The sequence below is a fragment of the Oratosquilla oratoria genome, chromosome 27, assembly GCF_046742065.1.
Source record: "Oratosquilla oratoria isolate Oo_2021 chromosome 27, ASM4674206v1, whole genome shotgun sequence".
Taxonomy (NCBI): domain Eukaryota; kingdom Metazoa; phylum Arthropoda; class Malacostraca; order Stomatopoda; family Squillidae; genus Oratosquilla; species Oratosquilla oratoria.
Genome location: NC_134803.1, coordinates 31,384,409 through 31,405,156, shown reverse-complemented (window position 1 = coordinate 31,405,156; position 20,748 = coordinate 31,384,409). Strand labels below are relative to the sequence as shown.

The 20,748-nt window shown below is 40.7% G+C and overlaps 1 protein-coding gene across 7 annotated transcripts in view; it reads right to left on the bottom strand.

The window, feature by feature from the left end:
- LOC143039941 (F-BAR domain only protein 2) overlaps positions 1 to 20,354 on the bottom strand; it is a 154,956-nt gene extending 134,602 nt beyond the window's left edge. For all 7 annotated transcript variants that reach the window (XM_076210397.1, XM_076210400.1, XM_076210399.1 and 4 more), the window contains exon 1: positions 20,217 to 20,354. In XM_076210397.1, coding sequence (XP_076066512.1) covers positions 20,217 to 20,249 — 33 coding nt within the window. In that variant the 5' untranslated portion in view covers positions 20,250 to 20,354. The remainder of the gene's footprint in view (positions 1 to 20,216) is intronic.
- Positions 20,355 to 20,748: the final 394 nt, after the last annotated feature.

Genomic DNA, 20,748 nt, shown 5'->3' with positions numbered 1-20,748 from the left:
TGTGTGTGTGTGTGTGTGTGTGTGTGTGTGTGTGTGTGCACGTGCGTTTCACCACGGTCTTCGATCACATGCTGGACTATTGATCCACAGGTATTTCTCTCCCGAATGAGCTCAAAGTTCATATATGACCCGATCTATGGGCAGTGTTGTGACTTTACAAACTTACACACACTTACACACACACACACACACACACACACACACACACACACACACACACACAACCAACTGGTCCCCAGCCTGGCAGATAAACCATACCAACTTTGACAGATCGAAGAGAAAGAGATGATATGATTACAATATTCAGGTCATTAAAGGGGATAGATTCCATTGACAGATGAGATCTCTTGATTAAGGATAGGAGGACTTTACGGGGTTATGGGACCAAAGAACGCCCACAATGTCTGAAGGATGTGAAGAAATTCATTTTCCACATAGATGCAAAAATACTTGGAATAGTTTGGGAGATACAGTCCAAGCTGGAACAATACATGATTATATATATATATATATATATATATATATATATATATATATATATATATATATATATATATAAAATAATTCCGACAGTTGTCCCCGGACTCGAACCCGAGACTTGCGCGTGGCAGGTCGTTGCTCTACCAACTATGCTACCGGGTTCGAGTCCGGGGACAACTGTCGACATTATTTGATTGACATCGTCGTCCTTGCAAATCAAGGACATGGATTACGTCAGAAACGTACATGAATTTGAGAGTGGGTATGATAAGTTGGAAAGTAGGAGACGGGACCCAACGAGCGTTGCTCCTTTCCTGTATACTACAATTAGGCAAATACAAACACACATAACAAGTCTGTGTGTGTATTCACTTAGCTCAGAGCTCGTAGGTCCGATCTATGGGTAATGCTATGACCTTACACACACACACACACACCCAAGCACTACCACCATGCAAATTCATCGCTCTACCAACTGCGCCACCGAGTCGTGTGTGTGTGTGTGTGTGTGTGTGTGTGTGTGTGTGTGTGTGTGTGTGTGTGTGTGTGTGTGTGTGTGTGTGTGCGTGCACAACGGTTGGCTGATGCCCAAGCACCCAAGGCTGAGGTGACGGCCTTGGTCGAAACTCAACGTCTCTACATAAGCACCTTAACCATTCATACTGGGGCATCACTACAAGCCATCTACGCATCCATCTTGCGCCGTGACTCATATATCACGTGTAAATTAACCGTGCACTGACCGTCTTTCCTCCCGGTTTGACAACCGACACTTGCGGTGCTGAAAAATAACCGCGTTTGATGTCCAAACTGGCTGCTGCCAGATACTGCAGAGGATTATTACACGGCGAATATTTTTAGACATGACACACCAGAATTAAGAACAACACTCTCCTGCATGTGGCACCATGGAGACCCACTTTCTTGCGACAAATGTTAGTTACGTCCCTAAGTGTAACAAGTATTATTAGTAATTACAATAGCGGTTATAGTTGTGGTAGCGGTAGCCGTAGGTAGTGGTAGCATGTAGTTACGGTAGTAGTAGTAGTATAGTTCTGTCAATAATAACTATAGTCGTTTTAAGACAGTCGAAGACTCGAAGGACAACAAAACCCTCCTGACGAGAAGAGCAAACACTCTTAAGATCTACACAAACGCTATCGCTGCCGAGCCTCTTGGGGCGCCCACTCCGCCCTGGGGAGGAACAAGGATCTCATTGTCCACAAACACCAGGGCGAAGCAGACAAAGCACCACCACTACCGCAGTAGCCACACCGTTCTTCCCACCACCAAAAGGGCGGCCGACTACATACATTTATTTATTTATTAATTCATCTATTTCTAATTTTATTATTATTTTTTCAGCTTACGGGACTGACGCCCGCCCGGATCTTCATACATTAATGAACCTCCTTAATATGATGACGCATTTTAGATATTTTGTTCTGGCTAATGCCATGGCACCCAGTGTATTCCATCCTTGAGCTGGGAGATGGAACCCCGTGTTGTACACTGGGTTGAATTCCACCTGATTTTACGATAACTTAGCCCGCAATCTTTAATTGACTTCGCTGTGGTCATTAGCAACCACTTGACTGTGACATCCCAAATTGGGCACCACGCAAAAAATAAACACAAAAAAATAACATTAATTAAAGTAAAATAAAAGCAAATAAACAAGTCAAATGAAATAATAACAAAATGAAATAATAACAATGAGGCTAAAGCAGAGATAATCACGAAAACACAACACTCCGACACAGCTATGGGCAAAGAAAGGCAGTTCTCGAGAGCTCAGGAACACAATGGTAGAGGGAGGAGGAGGGGGGGGGGTGTTAGTACCAAGACGACCCAACGAGTTCCCCCCCACCCCCCGCCCCCACCCAACGGATGCTTCCCTGACGCCGCCAAGCGCAGCCCGACTCAGCTCCGCTCATTCACAACAAAGTGGCCGAGTTTCCGCTCCACCAACAGCGACCAACACCAGTGGCAGGAAGAAGGGGGGCGGGAAAGGGGGGGGGAGTGCATATGATGCAGAAGGGGGAGGAGGGGTGTAAGGGGAGGAGAGAGAGCAGGAGAGGAGAGAGGAGAAGAGAGGGTGACGAGGAGGAAGAGGAGAGAGGCATGAGAGGGTGAGTAGCAGAGAGGGAAGGAGAGGGGAGGAGGAGAATGAGTACATATGATGGAGAAGAGGGGAACGGGAGTAAAGAGAGAAGGGAGGAGATATGAGAATGAAGTGGAGGAGGGAGGAGGAAGCTGAGAAGGAAGAAGTGGAGAAGGAAGAAGAGGAGGGACAAGAGGAAGGAGGAAAGGAAGAGGAAGGAAGAGGAAGGGGAAGGAGGAGAAAGGAGGAAGGAGGAGGAAGGAGAAGGAAGGAGGCATAGGAGGAGGAATAGGAGGAAATTATGGTGGAATAGGAGGAAATGAGGTGGGATAGGAGGATTAACAGATATAGGAGGAATGGGGCTGAGGACAAATAAGACGAGGAGAATTAGGAAGAGGAGAAATGGGAGGAATTAAGAGAGGGTGGAGGAATAACAGGATGAATAGGAGGAGGAACTGGAGGAGCTGGATGATTCAAATGACGGGCTGGATGAAGGAGAGTAAGGTAAGTGGATCAAAAGAATCAGGAAGAGGATGCTGACAAAACGATCGAAGATGCAGACAATGCGGAGGGGGAGGAATGATGTTGAGAGAGAGAGAGAGAGAGAGAGAGAGAGAGAGAGAGAGAGAGAGAGAGAGAGAGAGAGAGAGAGAGAGAGAGAGAGAGAGAGAGAGAGAGAGAGAGAGAGAGAGAGAGGGGGGGGGGGAAGGCAGGAGATACAAAATAAGCTGACAGCGGGCTTGGAGGAGCGGCTGGAGTGAGGCTGAAAACAAGAGAGGGAGGAGGAGGAGGAGGAGGAGGAGGAGGAGGAGGTGGCGGAGGTGAGAAGGGGAAGTAGGGAGGAGGGTGGGAAGGGAAGAGAAAGGGGAAGGGGAGAGGAAGGGGAAGGGGAGGAAAGTAGGAGGGGGATTGGAGAGGGAAGGAGGAGAGAGGGAAGGGGGAAGGGGAAGGGGGAGGGCGGAAGGGGGAGGGGGAGGGGGGAAGGGGGAGAGGGGAAGGTGAAGGGGAGAAGAAATGAGAGGTAAAGGAAGATGGAAAGGACATGGTGGAGACCGAGGAGGGCAAGGAGGACGAAGAGGAGGAGGTCGAAGGAAAAGGAAGAAGCGGAGAACAAGTAGGAAGAGAAAGAATACGAGAAGGAGTTGGAGGATGAAGACGACAAAGGCGAGGAGGACGACAGGCAGGACGAAGAAGGGGTCGAAGAAGAGGTCGAAGAGGAGAAAGAGTAAGAGAAAGGAAAAGGAGTTGGAGGAGGAGGAGGCAAAGGAAGTAGGAATAGAACGAGGAAGAGAAGAAATGAGGAAGAAAGTGAGCAGGAGGAGGAGGAGGAGGACACGGAGAAGGAAGAAGAGGAGGACGAGGATGAGGAGGACAAGAAGGACTAGGATGAGGATGAATAGCAGGTGCTGAATGAGAAAAAGGAAGGGTTCGAGGAGGGCTACGGCAAGGATGACAGGAGGACGAGGATGAGAGGAGGACGAAGATGAGGATGAGGAGCTCGAGGAGGACGACGGGGAGTACAAAGAGGGCAACAGCAGGGCGAAAGGGAGGACGAGGACAAGGACGAGGACGAAGAGGAGGAGGAGGAAAAGGAAGAAGACGAAGAAGACGAAGAGGAGGAGGATGGGGTGGAGGATGAGGACAAGAGCACGAGGACAAGGAAGACGAGGACGAATAGGAGGATGAGGAGGAAGAGGAGGAGAAGGAAGAAGACGAAGAGGACGAGAGAGAGAGGACAAGAAAGACGAGGACGAGGACGAAGAGGAGGAGGATGGGGTGGTGGATGAGGACAAGAGCACGAGGACAAGGAGGAGGAGGAGGAGGAGGAGGAGGAGGAGGAGGAGGAGGAGGAGCGAGGAAGAGGAGTATAGGGAGGTAAAGGACGAAGATGACGAGGAGGAGCAGGAAGAGGAGGAAAAGTAAGAGGCATAGGATGAGGAGGAGGAGGAGGAGGAGGAAGAGGACGAAATGGAGAGGGCGACGGGAAACAGAGGAAGGACGAGGATGAGTGATAACGAGGATGAGTAAGGGGGGTGATAAGGAAAGATGAAAAGGGGGCTGGGGGGGGGGAGGAGGAGGAGGAGGCGGGGACGAATGGAGGTGGAAGGAGACGAAGTAAGGCCGGGGGCGTGGGGGGGAGGGGGTTGAACAGAGATGGTGAAGAGTTTGGCGTGCATTGGCGAGAAGAGCTACTAACAAGCATGCAAGGAAGCGGGAAAGCCAAGCATTCAGGTCGTTTGTGAATGACATCATCAGCGAAGAATGAGGAGGCATATCACGCCCTAGCACAGTGCTACACCACAATATTTGTCCCTCTTCTTCCACCAGGAGGACGCGCCGGGCAGCGTCAGTCCACAGGGCTTGGGCCTCCTCCAAGCGGCCACACTGGCCTTATACAGACCGTTCTCTATCGGGAGTTTTCATTCCGAATATTGATGATTTTCTAATTTTAGAGTTTCCACATATAGAGAGGTATCTGCACACATCCGTCCATACCAAAGAACGTGTAACACCAAGGGAGCACTCATTCTCCTTGTGAAAACAGGCAATGGCAATGTACATATCTGTGCTCGAATATGCCTATTTCGTCAAAAGGCTTGATCTTATAAAGCCCCATTTACCTATACGTGTCAAGGCTGTATCAACCCTTTTATAATAGTCATACACACATTTCATTCTATACCAAATAATTTCATTCAGCTTTGGGGGAAAATATTGCTACCTCAATGGCTGTTTCCTACTTTGCAACTATAAAATTCTGGATTCTGATTTCCCAAAATGTTTCAATCAACGCTAACTAGCTCCCCTGACAAAAAAAAAAAAAAAAAAAAATTGTACACCAGTACACCCAATTTTCCACATCTCATTTCTTCATTACTCTAGTTCAAAAACTGAACCTGTGGGTTTGTTATGAATTCTCTAAATTACATCAAATTATAAATACATAAATAACAATATACAACATGAGGACACCCACTTCAAGATATGCCTTCACTACAGTATCTAATAATGTACCCCTTGGCTGAAAAAATGGCCTCCCAGTGCCTAGGAAATATAAACAGAAAATTCCTAGCTTGAACATGTTAGATATGTGTCATCTTCACCCCTTATTGCACAAACTTGATTGCTGCCTTTGTTATGCTTCCCTCCACTGCAAAGAATGACCAAAAGCTTTATTCTGGCTGCTGACAGGTAATTTTATCCAACTGAGGACAACCAAAGGGTCAAAGAACACAAGTCACCCTCACCTATCATCATATGCAAATTTACTTTCACTACTACTCTTTTACAGTCAACAATGAACACAAACCCTCTCACTCATCTAAACCCCACAGATCTTCCTTCTTAGTCCCTCTACTTCTCTGTCTCATGGCCACACGGCCCAGCATGTAAAACAGTTCTAACTGAAGCATGTCCAGTAAGGAGGGTGTCTCGACACCCTGCAGAATCAAAACCAAGACCAGTCAAATCAATGGATAAGCTCCACTGTGAGCCAACAGCTGTCTAGAAAACTAGAGTGGAGCCCTGTGGGCACTAGTTTCTTGTCTTGCCAAGTCTCCAGCAGCTCCTGCATCCACACTATCTCCATCTAGACCTTGTCTTACCATTGGATTCAGATGTCTAGCAGTGGATAGTGCTGTACTATCCTCACTGGAATCTGTTCATACAAGTCATTAATCACCCTTCACCCAACTCCTACATCAAGTCCTGTGGTGACAGGCAAGTGGCATTCTGACAGGTAAGGATACACTGGCAGCCACAGATGCAACCCTGCACAAAGGCAGCTCAGTCCATGTGGTCATTCACACCAAAGCAGCAGCAGTGGAGTCTGGTAGCTGTCAATGCATCTGAGCAGCACTCTTAAGGACAATACTGCTCATCTCCCTGACAAGAGGAAAGGGCTAGAATTGGTCCCCTAAAAACTGCCTACTCCATATTACCCTAACAAGCCTACTGTGGCTGGCAGGGACCCTACACTTGTGGGGCAAAAGAAGACATCAAGGAAGAAAGATCTGCCTATCCCTAAATACTGCCATGCAGAATATTCACATTCTCCTGGACAAGACAAGTTCAAATAAACCTGAAAGACTCATCACTTAGAGCAAGCAAAACTAACAGATAAAGCAATGACATCGCTGCATTACATGAAACCAAACTGACATATGAGAGAAAACTGTACTAAGGAAGCAAAGGTTACACACTCTTAGCATAGCAGACCATATTTGTGATGAGTTAGGTTTGTAGTCAACACTTGTTGGCAAGCTTTGCATGAAGAGTACATCATTATGGTCTGTGCTTATGCCCCTACCATGAACAACCCTCAGGAGATCAAAATCAAGTTCTACAGACCTTAATGCCATCATCATAACCATTTCTAATGCAGACAAACACATCATTTTCAGTGATTTCAACATCAATAGTTGGCTCTTGACTCCATCTCCTTGGAGGATGTGATCAGGTATTGAAAACTGAAGCAGCAATGGGCACCTACTCTTGCAGGCTTGTGCTAAAGATAGCCTTTCAATTACAAACTGTCTGCCAGGTATCTGCCCATTAAAGAACACCCTAGACCCAAGCATGGATGGTAGACAAATGCCATGCTAAAAAACTAAACTGCTTCCATGCCAAATGCCTGAGGTGAGGAGGGTTAATGTGTTTTGAAAATGGGCAACTTTGCTGTCCATCTTCCAAAACCACGACATGTAGACTCCTGTCATTGGTCCCGACCAGGAATATTTTATGCTAAACCAAACATCACCATCAATAGGCAGTGACTGAATACAGTGGAATTCCCCTATCTTGGCAGCACTGAAGTCGTTGGTCATTCCTAGGACTGCAAAAGCAAGTGCTACCTCTGGAAGCAGGAGAGGCATGTGACACAGCATCAAGATCAAGGTTTACTGTGCTAGTGCTCACAACCACTCTGGCTGTGAGACATGGACAATTGCCATGCTAAGAAGCTAAACTGTTTTCACACCACATGCCTGAAAAAAATACTGAACATACATAGCAAGACAGAATACCTGACACTGAAGTACTTATGGTACTCATGCAAATTTGCCTACCGACCACACCATTCTAATGCAGGCCACAAAGCCTGGATGACTGACAGTGCACTGGTTTATAAAACAACTATTGTCTGGACAACTGCAGCAAGGCAAGCATTAAGGAGATGCAAATAAGTATATCAAGGACATACTGAAAACATCAGTAAAGGCCTTTGGTATCAATCCTCAGGGGGATATGGGAGGAGTCAGCACAGGACAGAGGAAGGATGGCATAAACTTGTACAAGGCATGAAATACTTTGAAGGTGAAAGAACTGCTTCAGTTGTACAATCCAGATTGGCCAGGAAAAACAACAATGCTAATGTTTCATCTGATGTAACATTCTCTGTCCTCATTGCAACTAATACTTCTGGGCACTGATTGAACTCTCCTCTCCATACCCACAGATCTTGACATGAATATCTTACGAATTATAACAATCCTCATCACTTTGATGGATAACCATCAATTGGTGAGAAAGACAATGCACACCTCTTCCAACACTGTCTCACATTAACAATTTCTAGACAACAACACAGTACTGAGTGGCCTATGGGCCTGCCCAGTGGCTGTTGGCAGTTGCCTTGGGGCTATGGGTCTCCTGCAAGAGACTTGAGGCAAAAGGTTGATCAAACAACCTCCTCTCCAGTTTCATGGACCTGTAGACATTTACAAGTTCAACAAACTTATAAATTACAATGAAAAATATATTTTTTTTACTCATGTTTCTTCCTTTTCATGTATCACTGTCACCCCCAAAAGACCATCATATTTCAATATGAAATTAGAGAGAGAGAGAGAGAGAGAGAGTGAGAGAGAGAGAGAGAGAGAGAGAGAGAGAGAGAGAGAGAGAGAGAGAGAGAGAGAGAGAGAGAGAGAGAGAGAGAGAGAGAGAGAGATAGAGAGAGAGAGAGAGAGAGATGAGAGAGAGAGAGAGAGAGAGAGAGAGAGAGAGAGAGAGAGAGAGAGAGAGAGAGAGAGAGAGAGAGAGAGAGAGAGAGAGAGAGAGAGAGAGAGAGAGAGAGAGAGAGAGAGAGAGAGAGAGAGAGAGAGAGAGAGAGAGAGAGAGAGAGAGATTTTTCCTCAAAAACTATTTTGACACCAAAGACCAGTCCTTCTATCTTTGGGGAAAATATTGTGCCAAAGTGATGAAGGATGTCACGTAAGTGGTAGTGGCAAGATTTAAAGGGTATCAAAATAGAGGGACGGAAGCTTAAAGTAATAATTTATAATCAAAAGATAATATTTATCATCAACAACCCCAAATTCAATTACTGGAGTTCCATTCTGTAACAGCACTACAAGCCTCTCTTGTTAAGTGAAGCTTCACAACAACATTGATGAATAAATAAAACACTAGCTGCAGAACACTGGCGCTCATGCGGATCACTGACAGGATCAGAGTACACTTCTAGTATCAAACTTCATCACACCTTTAAAGGGTAACCATTGTTGAATTTTGTGTATGAAATGTTTTGAAATACCAACAGTGTTTACCTCCTTGACTAGTCTTCATAACTATAACTGATAAGTGGTCATCAAAGTTTGAGAATCCTGTAATTATGCTTATATCAAAATGCAAAATTTACTGCACCTAATAGTATCTACCAACTCATGGTTTATTGGGCAAGGTCAGACCCTACCATATCACATCTCTTACTACCATACTGAACTCTTCCTTTAAAATATCACCCTACAATATGTTATAATCCTTTATTAACCCTTCCACTGTTTCTTATAACTTATACATTTGTTCTAGCTACTGATCAGTGGCTGGTGGAAAGGTCAAGAGTATGGCTTCCAATCTTGGTCATGGTGCAGAGGTTACAATGAGCATTCACTCTAAGTAATGATCCCAAGTGCCAAAACCAAAGTATAGTACTTTCATATGGCATCATCTTTGTCCTGAGCAAGAGAGTTCATGAAAAAAAAAAAAAAAAAAAAAAATCATGGGAAATCCTATGGAGAAGGGCTATGCCTTTTTTAAATCACTCTTTCACTGCTATACATGATATACTGTATGTTTGTTCTGGCTGCCATCAAATAATTTTATTTAACCAAGAGAATCCCCATGATGTGAACAGCTTAATAATTCCTCTGTATTAAAATTAATATATATATATATATATATATATATATATATATATATATATATATATACATATATATATATATATATATATATATATATATATATATAGAAGAGTCTAAGTGTATTACAGTGTCTAACACTTGCATTATAAACATACCAATGCATAAGACCACTTGGTCACAATAATTTGAAATCCTATCCTTAGTAATCCAAGTTTATGACCATCGGTCAGTGACTGGCTGATACATACCACATCCCAGACAACCTCACTTCTTCCCACATTGGTTCACTTGTCCACTGTATTTAGCATATAATGAATACTTTAGACTTCTATAATACAGCACATTCCACCTACAGACTTTCATTATAAAGTATATTCCATCTACTGTATGTTGTTCCAGTACTTATGTTACATTATACATGACACGAGTGAAAAGTAAACTCCGGCAAATGTAATTGTGAGCAAACATCTATAATGGCATTACTTTGGACATAAAGAGGACCCTTTCATTGCCCTGGCAGGTGACAGAGTACAAGAAAAAGTGACCTCCCATATGACATGTATTAACTAGGACAGAAACAGAAATGAATAAAGTAGCCTAGCAACAGCCGATATCAAAAGAAAATATATATCCAGTGTAGATTGGGTTACCTGAGGCAAGATTCAATATAAAACTTCTGCTACTGTGGGGCAGCCATGGAGATGAACGAAATTGCTTAGCAGCAGCCAAAATAAAAAGTGCAAACTGATGCTAGTTGCATTTCTGCCATCAAGTACATTATCCTGGATTCAAATGGGAAAACCTCAAAATGACCAAGCCTTTCAACAAATTTCTGTCAAGGGTGCATACAAAAATTTTAAAGACTAAATAACTGAAGGACTTTCAGCAACACTTCTAGAACATATAAAAAAATAAAAAAATAAAAAAATAAAAAAAAATAAAAATCCAATAAGTTGATCCGTGAAGTTGCACTGGAAGGGTTTCTACAGTAATGATATGCATGACTTTGCCTTTAACAAGGCATTTGCATTCCTGAAATTTGTATCTTTAGTGAGGCAAGCTTGATTTGAGATTATGAATTATTCAATCTGTTACTGAGTCATCTGTCATCTAGACTCACAGACTCTTTTTGAATGATCTATGTATGCTTAAACCATACAAAAAAGACAATTCTCCTACTGAGAATGAAATAATTATCTAAGGTGCCAAATGAAATTTGTCCCACCAATGATGTAAATGAACTCACTAAATCACATGATCCTCATTAACCCCTTTGCTCCATTTATGCTTGTTGGGGATTTTCTGTCAACACCAGATGATCATATTCAGTTTATGTATGGAAAAAAGTAAATATATGGGTGGGAGTGTTTTTATGCCTTTCCCTTTTTGGCTACCTCCCTTGGAAGGGGGAAAAAGCCTTGGTATATGTATGTATGTATGTATGTGTATATATATATATATATATATATATATATATATATATATATATGTATATACATATATATATATATATATATATATATATATATATATACACACACACATATATACAGTACATATATATATATACATATATATTGCAGAAAAACCACTGGGAATTTTTCACATGTATTTGTGAATTACTGATATATATATATACATATATATATATATATATATATATATATATATATACAGTATATATATATATATATATATATAATCCTAAGATTCTCAGAGATGCTATGGGTTGCAGTGACTACAAGCTACTGTGTCTCATGCAATTCTGCTTAAAAAGGCAAGTGCACTCCTGAAGCATGTTGCATTCCTCCTGTACCAAGTGTCTTACTTTTAACATTAATTAGAACTTAAATCAATAAAAATAAATGGCCAGATTTAACTTGAAGGTGTCAGAATTATTGTGTTGTATTCCTAATTCCTATGTACACTGAGTTTATGTATATATCTTTCAAGCTGTCCTTGGTTCCTCATGCTTTACAAACTCAATCTTATCTTTATTACTCATATCCTTCTTGTTTGGAGTCCACAACATTGATGCATATTCTGATCTGGGACAGATGTTTTCAATGACTTTTTCATATTTCTCAACATTTCATACATTTTATTGACAAAAATTCTTATGTATTTACCAGGTTACAAATTATGAACTCCCCAAGAGAGTAAAATTCACTCTGATCCTTAAACTACGGGGAAGAGTAGTTATGCTACAAGTCCAACTCCATCCCATAAAACTACATAATATTGATTGTTGCCTTAAGTTTCACTACATGAGAAACATGTAGCCCCACAGTGGCTGGCAATTGTCCTTGAACTCTACTACAGATCTTTCTGGAAAGAAACTTTGGACTGCTGTCTGTGTTGTGTTAATGTACAACTGTTTCCTTGTCAATGGCTGAAATCAGTAGGATGAGGGGAGAAGTCACTGGATATCAGCTCTCCAAGTGTGAAAAAGTGCAAGAAATACAGTCAAAAATCAAGAGAGATACTGGTCCCAATCCAGAGACCAAGCATCAGCCCTTAAGGGTTGCAACTCCTTATAGTGCTGAGGAGGTTGATGGATTTTGAAAATGAGCAGCTTCACAGTATATCTTGCAGGACCACCATATACTGGTAATTATTGATCCTCTAACCCATATGATGGTACCTACATAGCCATCATGAGGCACAAGTGGGTATATGAGGATGCTTGATTATATTTATTTTGTAGGTTGTAACTAAGTGACCCCCATATTCTGCAAACTGGCCTGATAATATTTCCTGTGGTTATTAATATTCAGAGTGAAAGAGAATGAGCAATATGTCTGTAACTTTATATTTTATAATGCAAGTATTGTGATACATCATTGAATCATTGTACATCAGGCAGTTGATGCTGCCCACGAGAATTTGACTTGTATTGAAGAGGTTAAGCTGATACAAGGTATATAAATGAAGCTATAAGATGGAGCATCCAACTCCATTTACATAACTGATCATAAATTTCTGAAGCTAACAAAGCAGAATTTCTTTTAGCATTACATGCAAACATCCAGTCAATTTCAATATACATTTATCAAATTACCATTTTCACTGTATGAGAACCATTTTGTGCATGCTACTTTAGTTTTAACATACAGATATCTATCTGTCTATATGGGAGGTGGCCAGCCAAGGCATGCACCCACCCACCTATCTATCATCCATTTCCCTAAAAAAAAAAAAAAATATCTATCTGTCTATATACCAATAGGTTTCCTCCCCTTTATATGGGAGGTGGCCAGCCAAGGCATGCACCCACCCACCTATCTATCATCCATTTCCCTATCACTCTTAGCTCCTTGTCAATGAAGGGCCCTATACCCTACCCACTGCCTGGTTTAGAAGCAATGCAACAAGATACAACTGTGTTTTTGATGAAAAAACATATAGTAGTATTTCACCAATTACAGATTAGGGTAACATTAGGATAAGCTAAGCTAGATTAAGATAGGGTAAGCTACATTAAGCTAAGCCAGGCTAGGTTAAGCAAGAAGTATTTGGCAAATTGTAGGAATAGTTTTGGGAGGTTTCCCTAAATTGGAGAAGGCCTATGACAGGGATGATAGGTATGGTGGGGTATATTGTAAATGTACAGAACACGGGAAGTCATTGGAATGTGATAAATTACAAGGAAAAGTCCAGATCTTTTCTTGAAATTTCTGACAGGTGTACAAGAATGGATAAAGTGATTGCTTACAACACTGTATTGGGCAGAGACTTTGAATACAAGGGAGGCAGAAAGAAGAAATTTAACCCTTAACCTGCAACATATAGTAACTGCAACATGCATCATATGATGTGAAGGCTATATTTCACTCCCATATGTCTTAAAATGAAGTTTGGTATCACAGGGTGAATGAGTCCACACACTAGACCTACCTACCCGCATATTCCTTAATTCTCCTCAGACATTATGGAAGGGGCATGTCAGTCACTTCTGTACTATCCACAACCCTCTACTTTTTGTATTTACCTAGTTGTATTGTACAGGAAGGGGAACTATGCACGTAGCGACCCGTCTTTGTATTTTGCAACATCTAGTTTGTTCTTAAATTCTTGTATGGTGTTTGTACACACTATTGTTTCATCTAATTTGTTCCAGACATCCACCACTGTGTTGGGTAACATGAAGAATTGTCACCCCCGAATGCCCACATGAAGAATTGTTACCACATGAAGAATCGTCACCCCATGAGATCCCACCTGAAGAATTGTCACCCCAGTCTGCCGAATATCAACAGTGGAATAAAGATTAGTTAGGTTAGGCTTGGTTAGGTTGAATGAGGGTTATGCTTATTGTTATCAACTTATACATCTGAAGAATCATAAACCCAGGATGGCCCACATGAAGAATTGTCACTCTAGGATAGTCCACATGAAGAATTGTCACCCTGTCGAAGACTGGAGTGACAATTCTTCATGTGATCCACGGTGTTGTTTTTTCAGAGCTCTTCTATAGCTATCCTTTTTGCGTTTCTTTTCATGTCCCCTTGTTTTTCTTCTACCCCACTTTAATAAGTCTTCTCTATCAAGAACTTCCATGCCTTTCATGATTCTGTAAATGGCCAATAGATTGCCTCTTTCTCTTCTTTGTTCCAGGGTTGGTAGTTCCAGTTTAGACAATTTTTGCTTGTATGCCAATTTTGAAAGTGTTGGGGCCATCTTTGTCATTGCTCTTTGAATTCTTTCTATTTTCCTTATATTCTTTTTTGTACTGGGTGCCCATAATGTCGCAGCATCCTCCAATCTTGGTCTTATCGGTATGACTAGTATTTTTTTTTACCATTACCTCATCTAAGTAATCAAAAGCCACCTTTATTGATCTTAGTAAATTGTAGATTTCTCTGACTATTTTGTTTAGCTGCTTGTCTGGGGACATGTCTTTGCTGATAATTACTCCTAGGTCCTTTTCAGAACTCTCTTTACTTCCTTTGCAAATTTTATATTGCCCTGATATTCTTTTTTTAACTTTTTCCAAATTCCATTATACTACATTTCTTAATGTTGAAGTTCACTTCCCACTTTTGACTCCATTCCCAGACCTTGTCCAGGTCTCTCTCTAGTGATTCACATTTTCCATACTTACTTTCTTTAGTAGTTTTGCATCATCCGCAAAGAAGTTCATGTAATGTTCTACAACTTCACCCAAAACATTTACATATATAGCAAACATTATTGGAGCCAATACTGAACCCTGTGGGACTCCACTTATCATTTCTTCCCAGGTAGAGTTTTTATCTCTGAGCACCACTCATTTTTCTCCCATGCAAGAAATCTTCCATCCATTTCAATAATTTTCCATGTACACCTGTTGTTTTGAGTTTTCTTAATAGTTTTTTGTGTAGTACTTTATCAAATGCCTTTTGTAAGTCCAGGAAAGCATAGTCTGCCCATCCATTCCTTTCTTGCATTATATCTATTAACCTTGAATAGAAACAGATCAATTTTATGGCACATGGTCTTCCTTGTCTAAAACCGAATAGTTTCGGATTTAGCATATTATTCTCCTCCAGGTGTTTAGTCCATCTACTTTTGATGCCTTTTTCACATATTTTAGCTATGTGGTGTATGATGTAAGATAACTTACACAAAAACCATTCCTATGAAAAGGAATGAAATGGTGGACAATTCAAACAGCAAAGGTGAGGAACAAAGTGTCAAAAAGCATAAAAAAGAACAGAGTAGAAAAATTCCCTGTAGCTCACTCATGCACAACCACTTTTCACCATCTACTACCTCCAAGTGACAAAATGCACAACTTCACTACATCATCATGCCTAAAATAAAGCAAATACTTAACTAATATTTGGTTTCCCTATACTTTTCCAAGCAAATTTCATTCTATATTAGTAAAACTTTGAGACTTTAACTCTGAAAAATTGCACACCACAGGTATGACCAACACCACCCTATTGCCCAGGTATTGAGTTAAATGTGTGTGAAATTACTTGTTAGAAGTATAGTGGAGATTTGAGGATGGAGTGAGAAATGGTGTGGTGAGGTGGAGGGCAGGGGTGGAAAAGGAGCTGGCACATGGAGTAGAACAAAGAATGCTGGGATGGTTTGGGCATATACAGTGCTTGTCACAGCATTATGCTGGCCACCCTACACACTTACCAAAACACATACCATAAAAATATATTTGCACACTTGCCAAGGTTCTAATACTTGGTGCTGCCTCCCTCATGCTTAATAATGTCCCTCAGCCATTTAAGAAGACTCACACAAATTCCTGAGTCTGGGGAGGTATATTAATCCATGCCTTACATAAAGCAAACTCAAGCCCATCAAATTTCACTACTGACCACAAGTTTTCAATAGGGTTTAGGTCAGGGGAATTGCCTGGGCAGTTATTAAAGAAGCTCACATCAGTCCTTAAACCACCCAACTACAGATCTGGTGGTGTGACAAGTTGCGTCATCCTGCGTGAATATCATAGCCCCACACTTGTCAAATCCATCAGGTAAATTGTTACACAACACCTCCAGATAATTATATTGGTACACATGTTTTTGGGGAGCACTATGAGTTCACCAACACTGAGCAATGAAACACCCCCAAAACCATGAGCGAGTCTGGGTGTTTTGTGATCCCACAAGTGTACCGTGGGTCTAGTGGGTTGCTACCTCTGGCCCAGTACACATGTCCACCACAGTTACATGTGACAGTGAAGGTGGCTTCATCACTCCGAAGTACCTCAGACCACTGTTGAGGAGTCCACTTATGACATTTAAGTGCAAAATCCATCCTAAGTTTCTCCTGCACTTGGTAAGGACGGGCTTCTTAGCCTGCTGGTGGCTACTGTAGCCCAGCACACCCATCCGCCTGTTGACTATTCTCATGGACACCTCAGAAAACAGATATGGGTTTTTTCTTTCAATTCTCTAGCACTTATGGTAAGTGTACTTTCTAGCTGCTTTTTGACCACAGTCAATATATGTACAGATGTCTTCTTCGAGGGGCCAGGCCAAGGTTTAGAAGATGGTAATTTGACACCACCATTGGCCTTGAAACGCTTCACACAGTTTCTCACAGATCGCTCACTCACACCAACATTCACCACTATTTCTCTTGTCTGGAGCCCAGCTTTGTGAAGCCCTATTATCTGAGCTATAGTTACAGGCATTAACAATTTCTTTTTACCCATAGTCACCAAGGTATAGCCCAAAAACCAAGGGAAACCCAAACAAAAGATAGGGTAAATGAAAGAACAAAGGCACATCACTTCCTCACACCATGGCAGCCACGCGGGCACGGGAGTCAGTACGTGGTATTTGTTGGGAGGCAGTGACGTCATGCTAACAGCATGTACCCAGCATAATGCTGTGATGAAAAATGACCCCCCTGTATGGTATGTCATTGTTTTTTGTCATGGTATTATGCAGGGGCGCTCACCCGGCATAATGCCGTGATGAGCATTGTTGAAAGAATTTGTGAAGAAAGACTAGCAAAACGACTGTGAAAGGCAGAGGTAGATGGAGTAAAGATGGGAAGACCATGAATGGAATGGATGGATGAGGTTAAGGGGGCCTTGTGTAAAAGAGGAACATCTGTTGAGTAGGAAAGGGAGAGGGCAAGATATAGATGCGAGTGAAAAATGACTATGAATGGATGATAAACTGACATGGCCCAAAGGGATTTCTCCTAATTTTTTCCATTTAATCTCGAGTGAATGACGAGCATATCATGTAAATGAAGCAGTGGAGGTAAACCTGTTTCTGATGTCAGACCCTGCTGTAGAGACACTGGTCTTGCTCCACTGTTTCTAGCCCCGTCAGTGGACAGCAATGTCCCTTCAATCACAAGGAACTAAGACAATTGGGAAAATAAAGGTACTTGTGAAATTTCATCTCACCCGCTCGTGCAGCAATTTGTATATTTTTTGCATTTATATTACAACAACTCTAACAATTTTTCTTAGTTATGTTTTTTTTTGCAGACATTAATATTGAGGGATGGTGAAAAAATCATTCCCAGAACCTTTCCACCACCCTTCATTTAGTCTCACCCGCTTGCACAGTAATTTGTATATTTTTTTGAATCTATACTATTACAACAACTTTTCTTAGTAATGTTTTCCCACAAATTAAGATTAAGGGATGGTGAAAATTTAATTCTAACAACCTTCCCACTACCCACAACTGAAGCGGTGTCATGACTGTCCAGTGTGCAAGATATAGGTCCATCCCTGCATGCATTTTTAGGTTAAATTAGGTTAGAAAAAGGGAGAAAACATGTTTCACAAAAAAAAAAAAAAAAAATAAATAAATAAAAAATAAAATAAAAATTGTACCCATTAATATTAATTTCAGCATGAAATGTTACTAAGAAGAGTTGTTGGAGTTGTAATATAGATGCAAAAAATATACAAATTGATGTGCGAGCGAGTGAGATAAAACTTCACAAATTCCAAAATAAATTGGTGTTGGATTGGTCTTGGATGGAGAGTGGACGCATGCTTTGATTGGATATCTCCCTCATAAGAGCAACCTTTTGTTATTGACATAATCATTATTGTTATTATCATTATCATTATTAGCATTATTGAATCAATCTGTTGCCCTAGTCTCCCTTCCAGACAACCTACAGCCTTTAGATAACCAGCAACTAATATTTATTATCATTATCATTACTATTAAGTTTTACCAAATATTGGTAGGTAATTTCAAAATTTCATATTTTAACCAACAGCAATCAAACACTACCTGCATAATGGAGTTGGCAGAAGAACAGTATATTGCATTATTTGTGTTGGATTTTGTCAGAAATTACTATAACTACGGCAGTATTGCCATCTACATTTCAGACCAAAATTAACCAACCAAACCTCACTCTCACCCACTGACAGTTCAAGACGAGTAAGTACTATTGTCCAATCACATTTGGAAAATGACACTACCCGAGACTATTTAACATACCAAAACCATTATACATTATAAATTGCTGACCATTAAATTCACTCTACAGTAGGGTGAAAAAATATACTAATTTTTCTAGAGTTCTGTGGCTCGTTTCAGTCTAAGCTGGGATATTTCTAACCCAGTAAAAATCTAAATGTGATAACTTTTTCAACACTGGTTCTGATTATAAAAGAACATTAATCAAATCCACCAAACCTGAGTATCAGTTTCCTTTACTGCATGCAAAAAATTTACCAAACTTTTTCAACACTGGTTCTGATTATAAAAGAACATTAATCTAATCCACCAAACCTGAGTATCAGTTTCCTTTACTGCATGCAAAAAATTTACCATTCCTTTTTCTCTCTAATCAAATTATTTTCAATACAAAATTTTCATAAAAAGTAACAATAGCCTAAATGTTTATAGAAAAATACAAATGATTTTATATGAATGACAAAGTACAGGGTGATACTTCAGAAGGCATGGTAGTCACACTTATATCAGAGAGAACTTGCCAAGCACAGTCTTTTTAGTGAAACACACAGTTTCAATAATGTATGAATCTGTAGTAATTTATAGTACTTTCATGCAAGAATGGAAATAACCCACATTTACACACACACTACAGCTTGGCTTAAGCAATTTACTAATTCATGTAGCATTGTCAATTGTGTGTTTACCGTGGGCTACTACGACAGGAGAGGTGACAAATGGATTCTGGATGAGTGTGAAATAGGTATAGGAATGTATGCTTGACTTGATCACTTCCATTACAATGGGGAAAAAGCCTATAGGTACGTATGTATTTACAAGTTACAACTATTCTAAACATGATTGTACTTCAAATCATCTGCACCTACTTGCAATAACCTGCCAAGTGTCAAATCTATGATAACCTGTTCAACTACAGTTTCATTTTGAAAATATTCAAAGATTAAGACTTCCTCTTATGACTTATATTAAAAAGTATTTTTACTTGAAGAAACCACTGACTGTAAACAAAATATAAACAAAAGACTTTGCCAAAGATGCTGGTGTAAACAACAAATGAACTACTAAAATGCAAAAGAAAACATTCTAAGTCCAACCGAGACCGAACTCGGTATTGAAAACTACGAGAGCAAATTCAATTTAATAAAATGTGGGTTTTATCATGATGTTATCGCGAACTATAGTGAAAACCCTCGATCTTAGACAATGCCAATGTCATAAACAAATTCAAATACGTAACTACGAAAAGTACGTCACGTTATGAGTTCTCTCTCCATTCAGTTCAGCCAACACCCACCCCTGTCACCTCTGTCAACCTTTCCAGGTAACAACTACACTCTTACTAACACAACAATAAGGGTTAAATCATTTAGCACCGAAAAGAATATACATATACCCTTCTTCTGGGAGTGAAGTTGGGCTCAAACATGGAAAACTTACACATCCGTGCTGTAAAACAACGAAGAGGGGAGGGTCCGGTCACTAATTCAATTCAATTGCCTCTACAACTTAAATTTCAACACTAGTATTGAAAACCGATTACCCTGTACTTCATTTACATGTTATAGGTATACTTACCCAAAAATAATCACAGAAATCGACTGCCATCATGGAAAAATAACGGTAAGTTGAAGATCACGTCTCCATTTCCCATCATAACAAACCTCCAATATGGCTGCAGTTCTCGCGAGACTTTACGAACACACGCGAGAAGAGTTGCAGAGCGGGCAATACAAACGTTTATTCAGGACAAATCAATAAATGCATGAATGCCTTTAGAAAGTATTACTGTACGACATTCATTTTAATCAGATTAAAAATATTTTATTTTTTACTAAAGTGCTACAGAGTTTTTTTGTGCACCTATCGATCACGCAAATAGCGAGCCATAAAAACGCACCTTTGAGGTATAAATGTGCACAATGTGAACTTTAGAACCACACATACACTCCCACATTTAGGCGCGCGGTCTCACAAACACTTGTAACTTCCCTAAGGCCTAAAGACATGGACAAGAAAACTAGATGTCACATATTGCTAATAGCCAACAATTCAGGCAGATATGTCCTCACATACATGAACAGACATCCAGCCAACCACGCATGGTTTA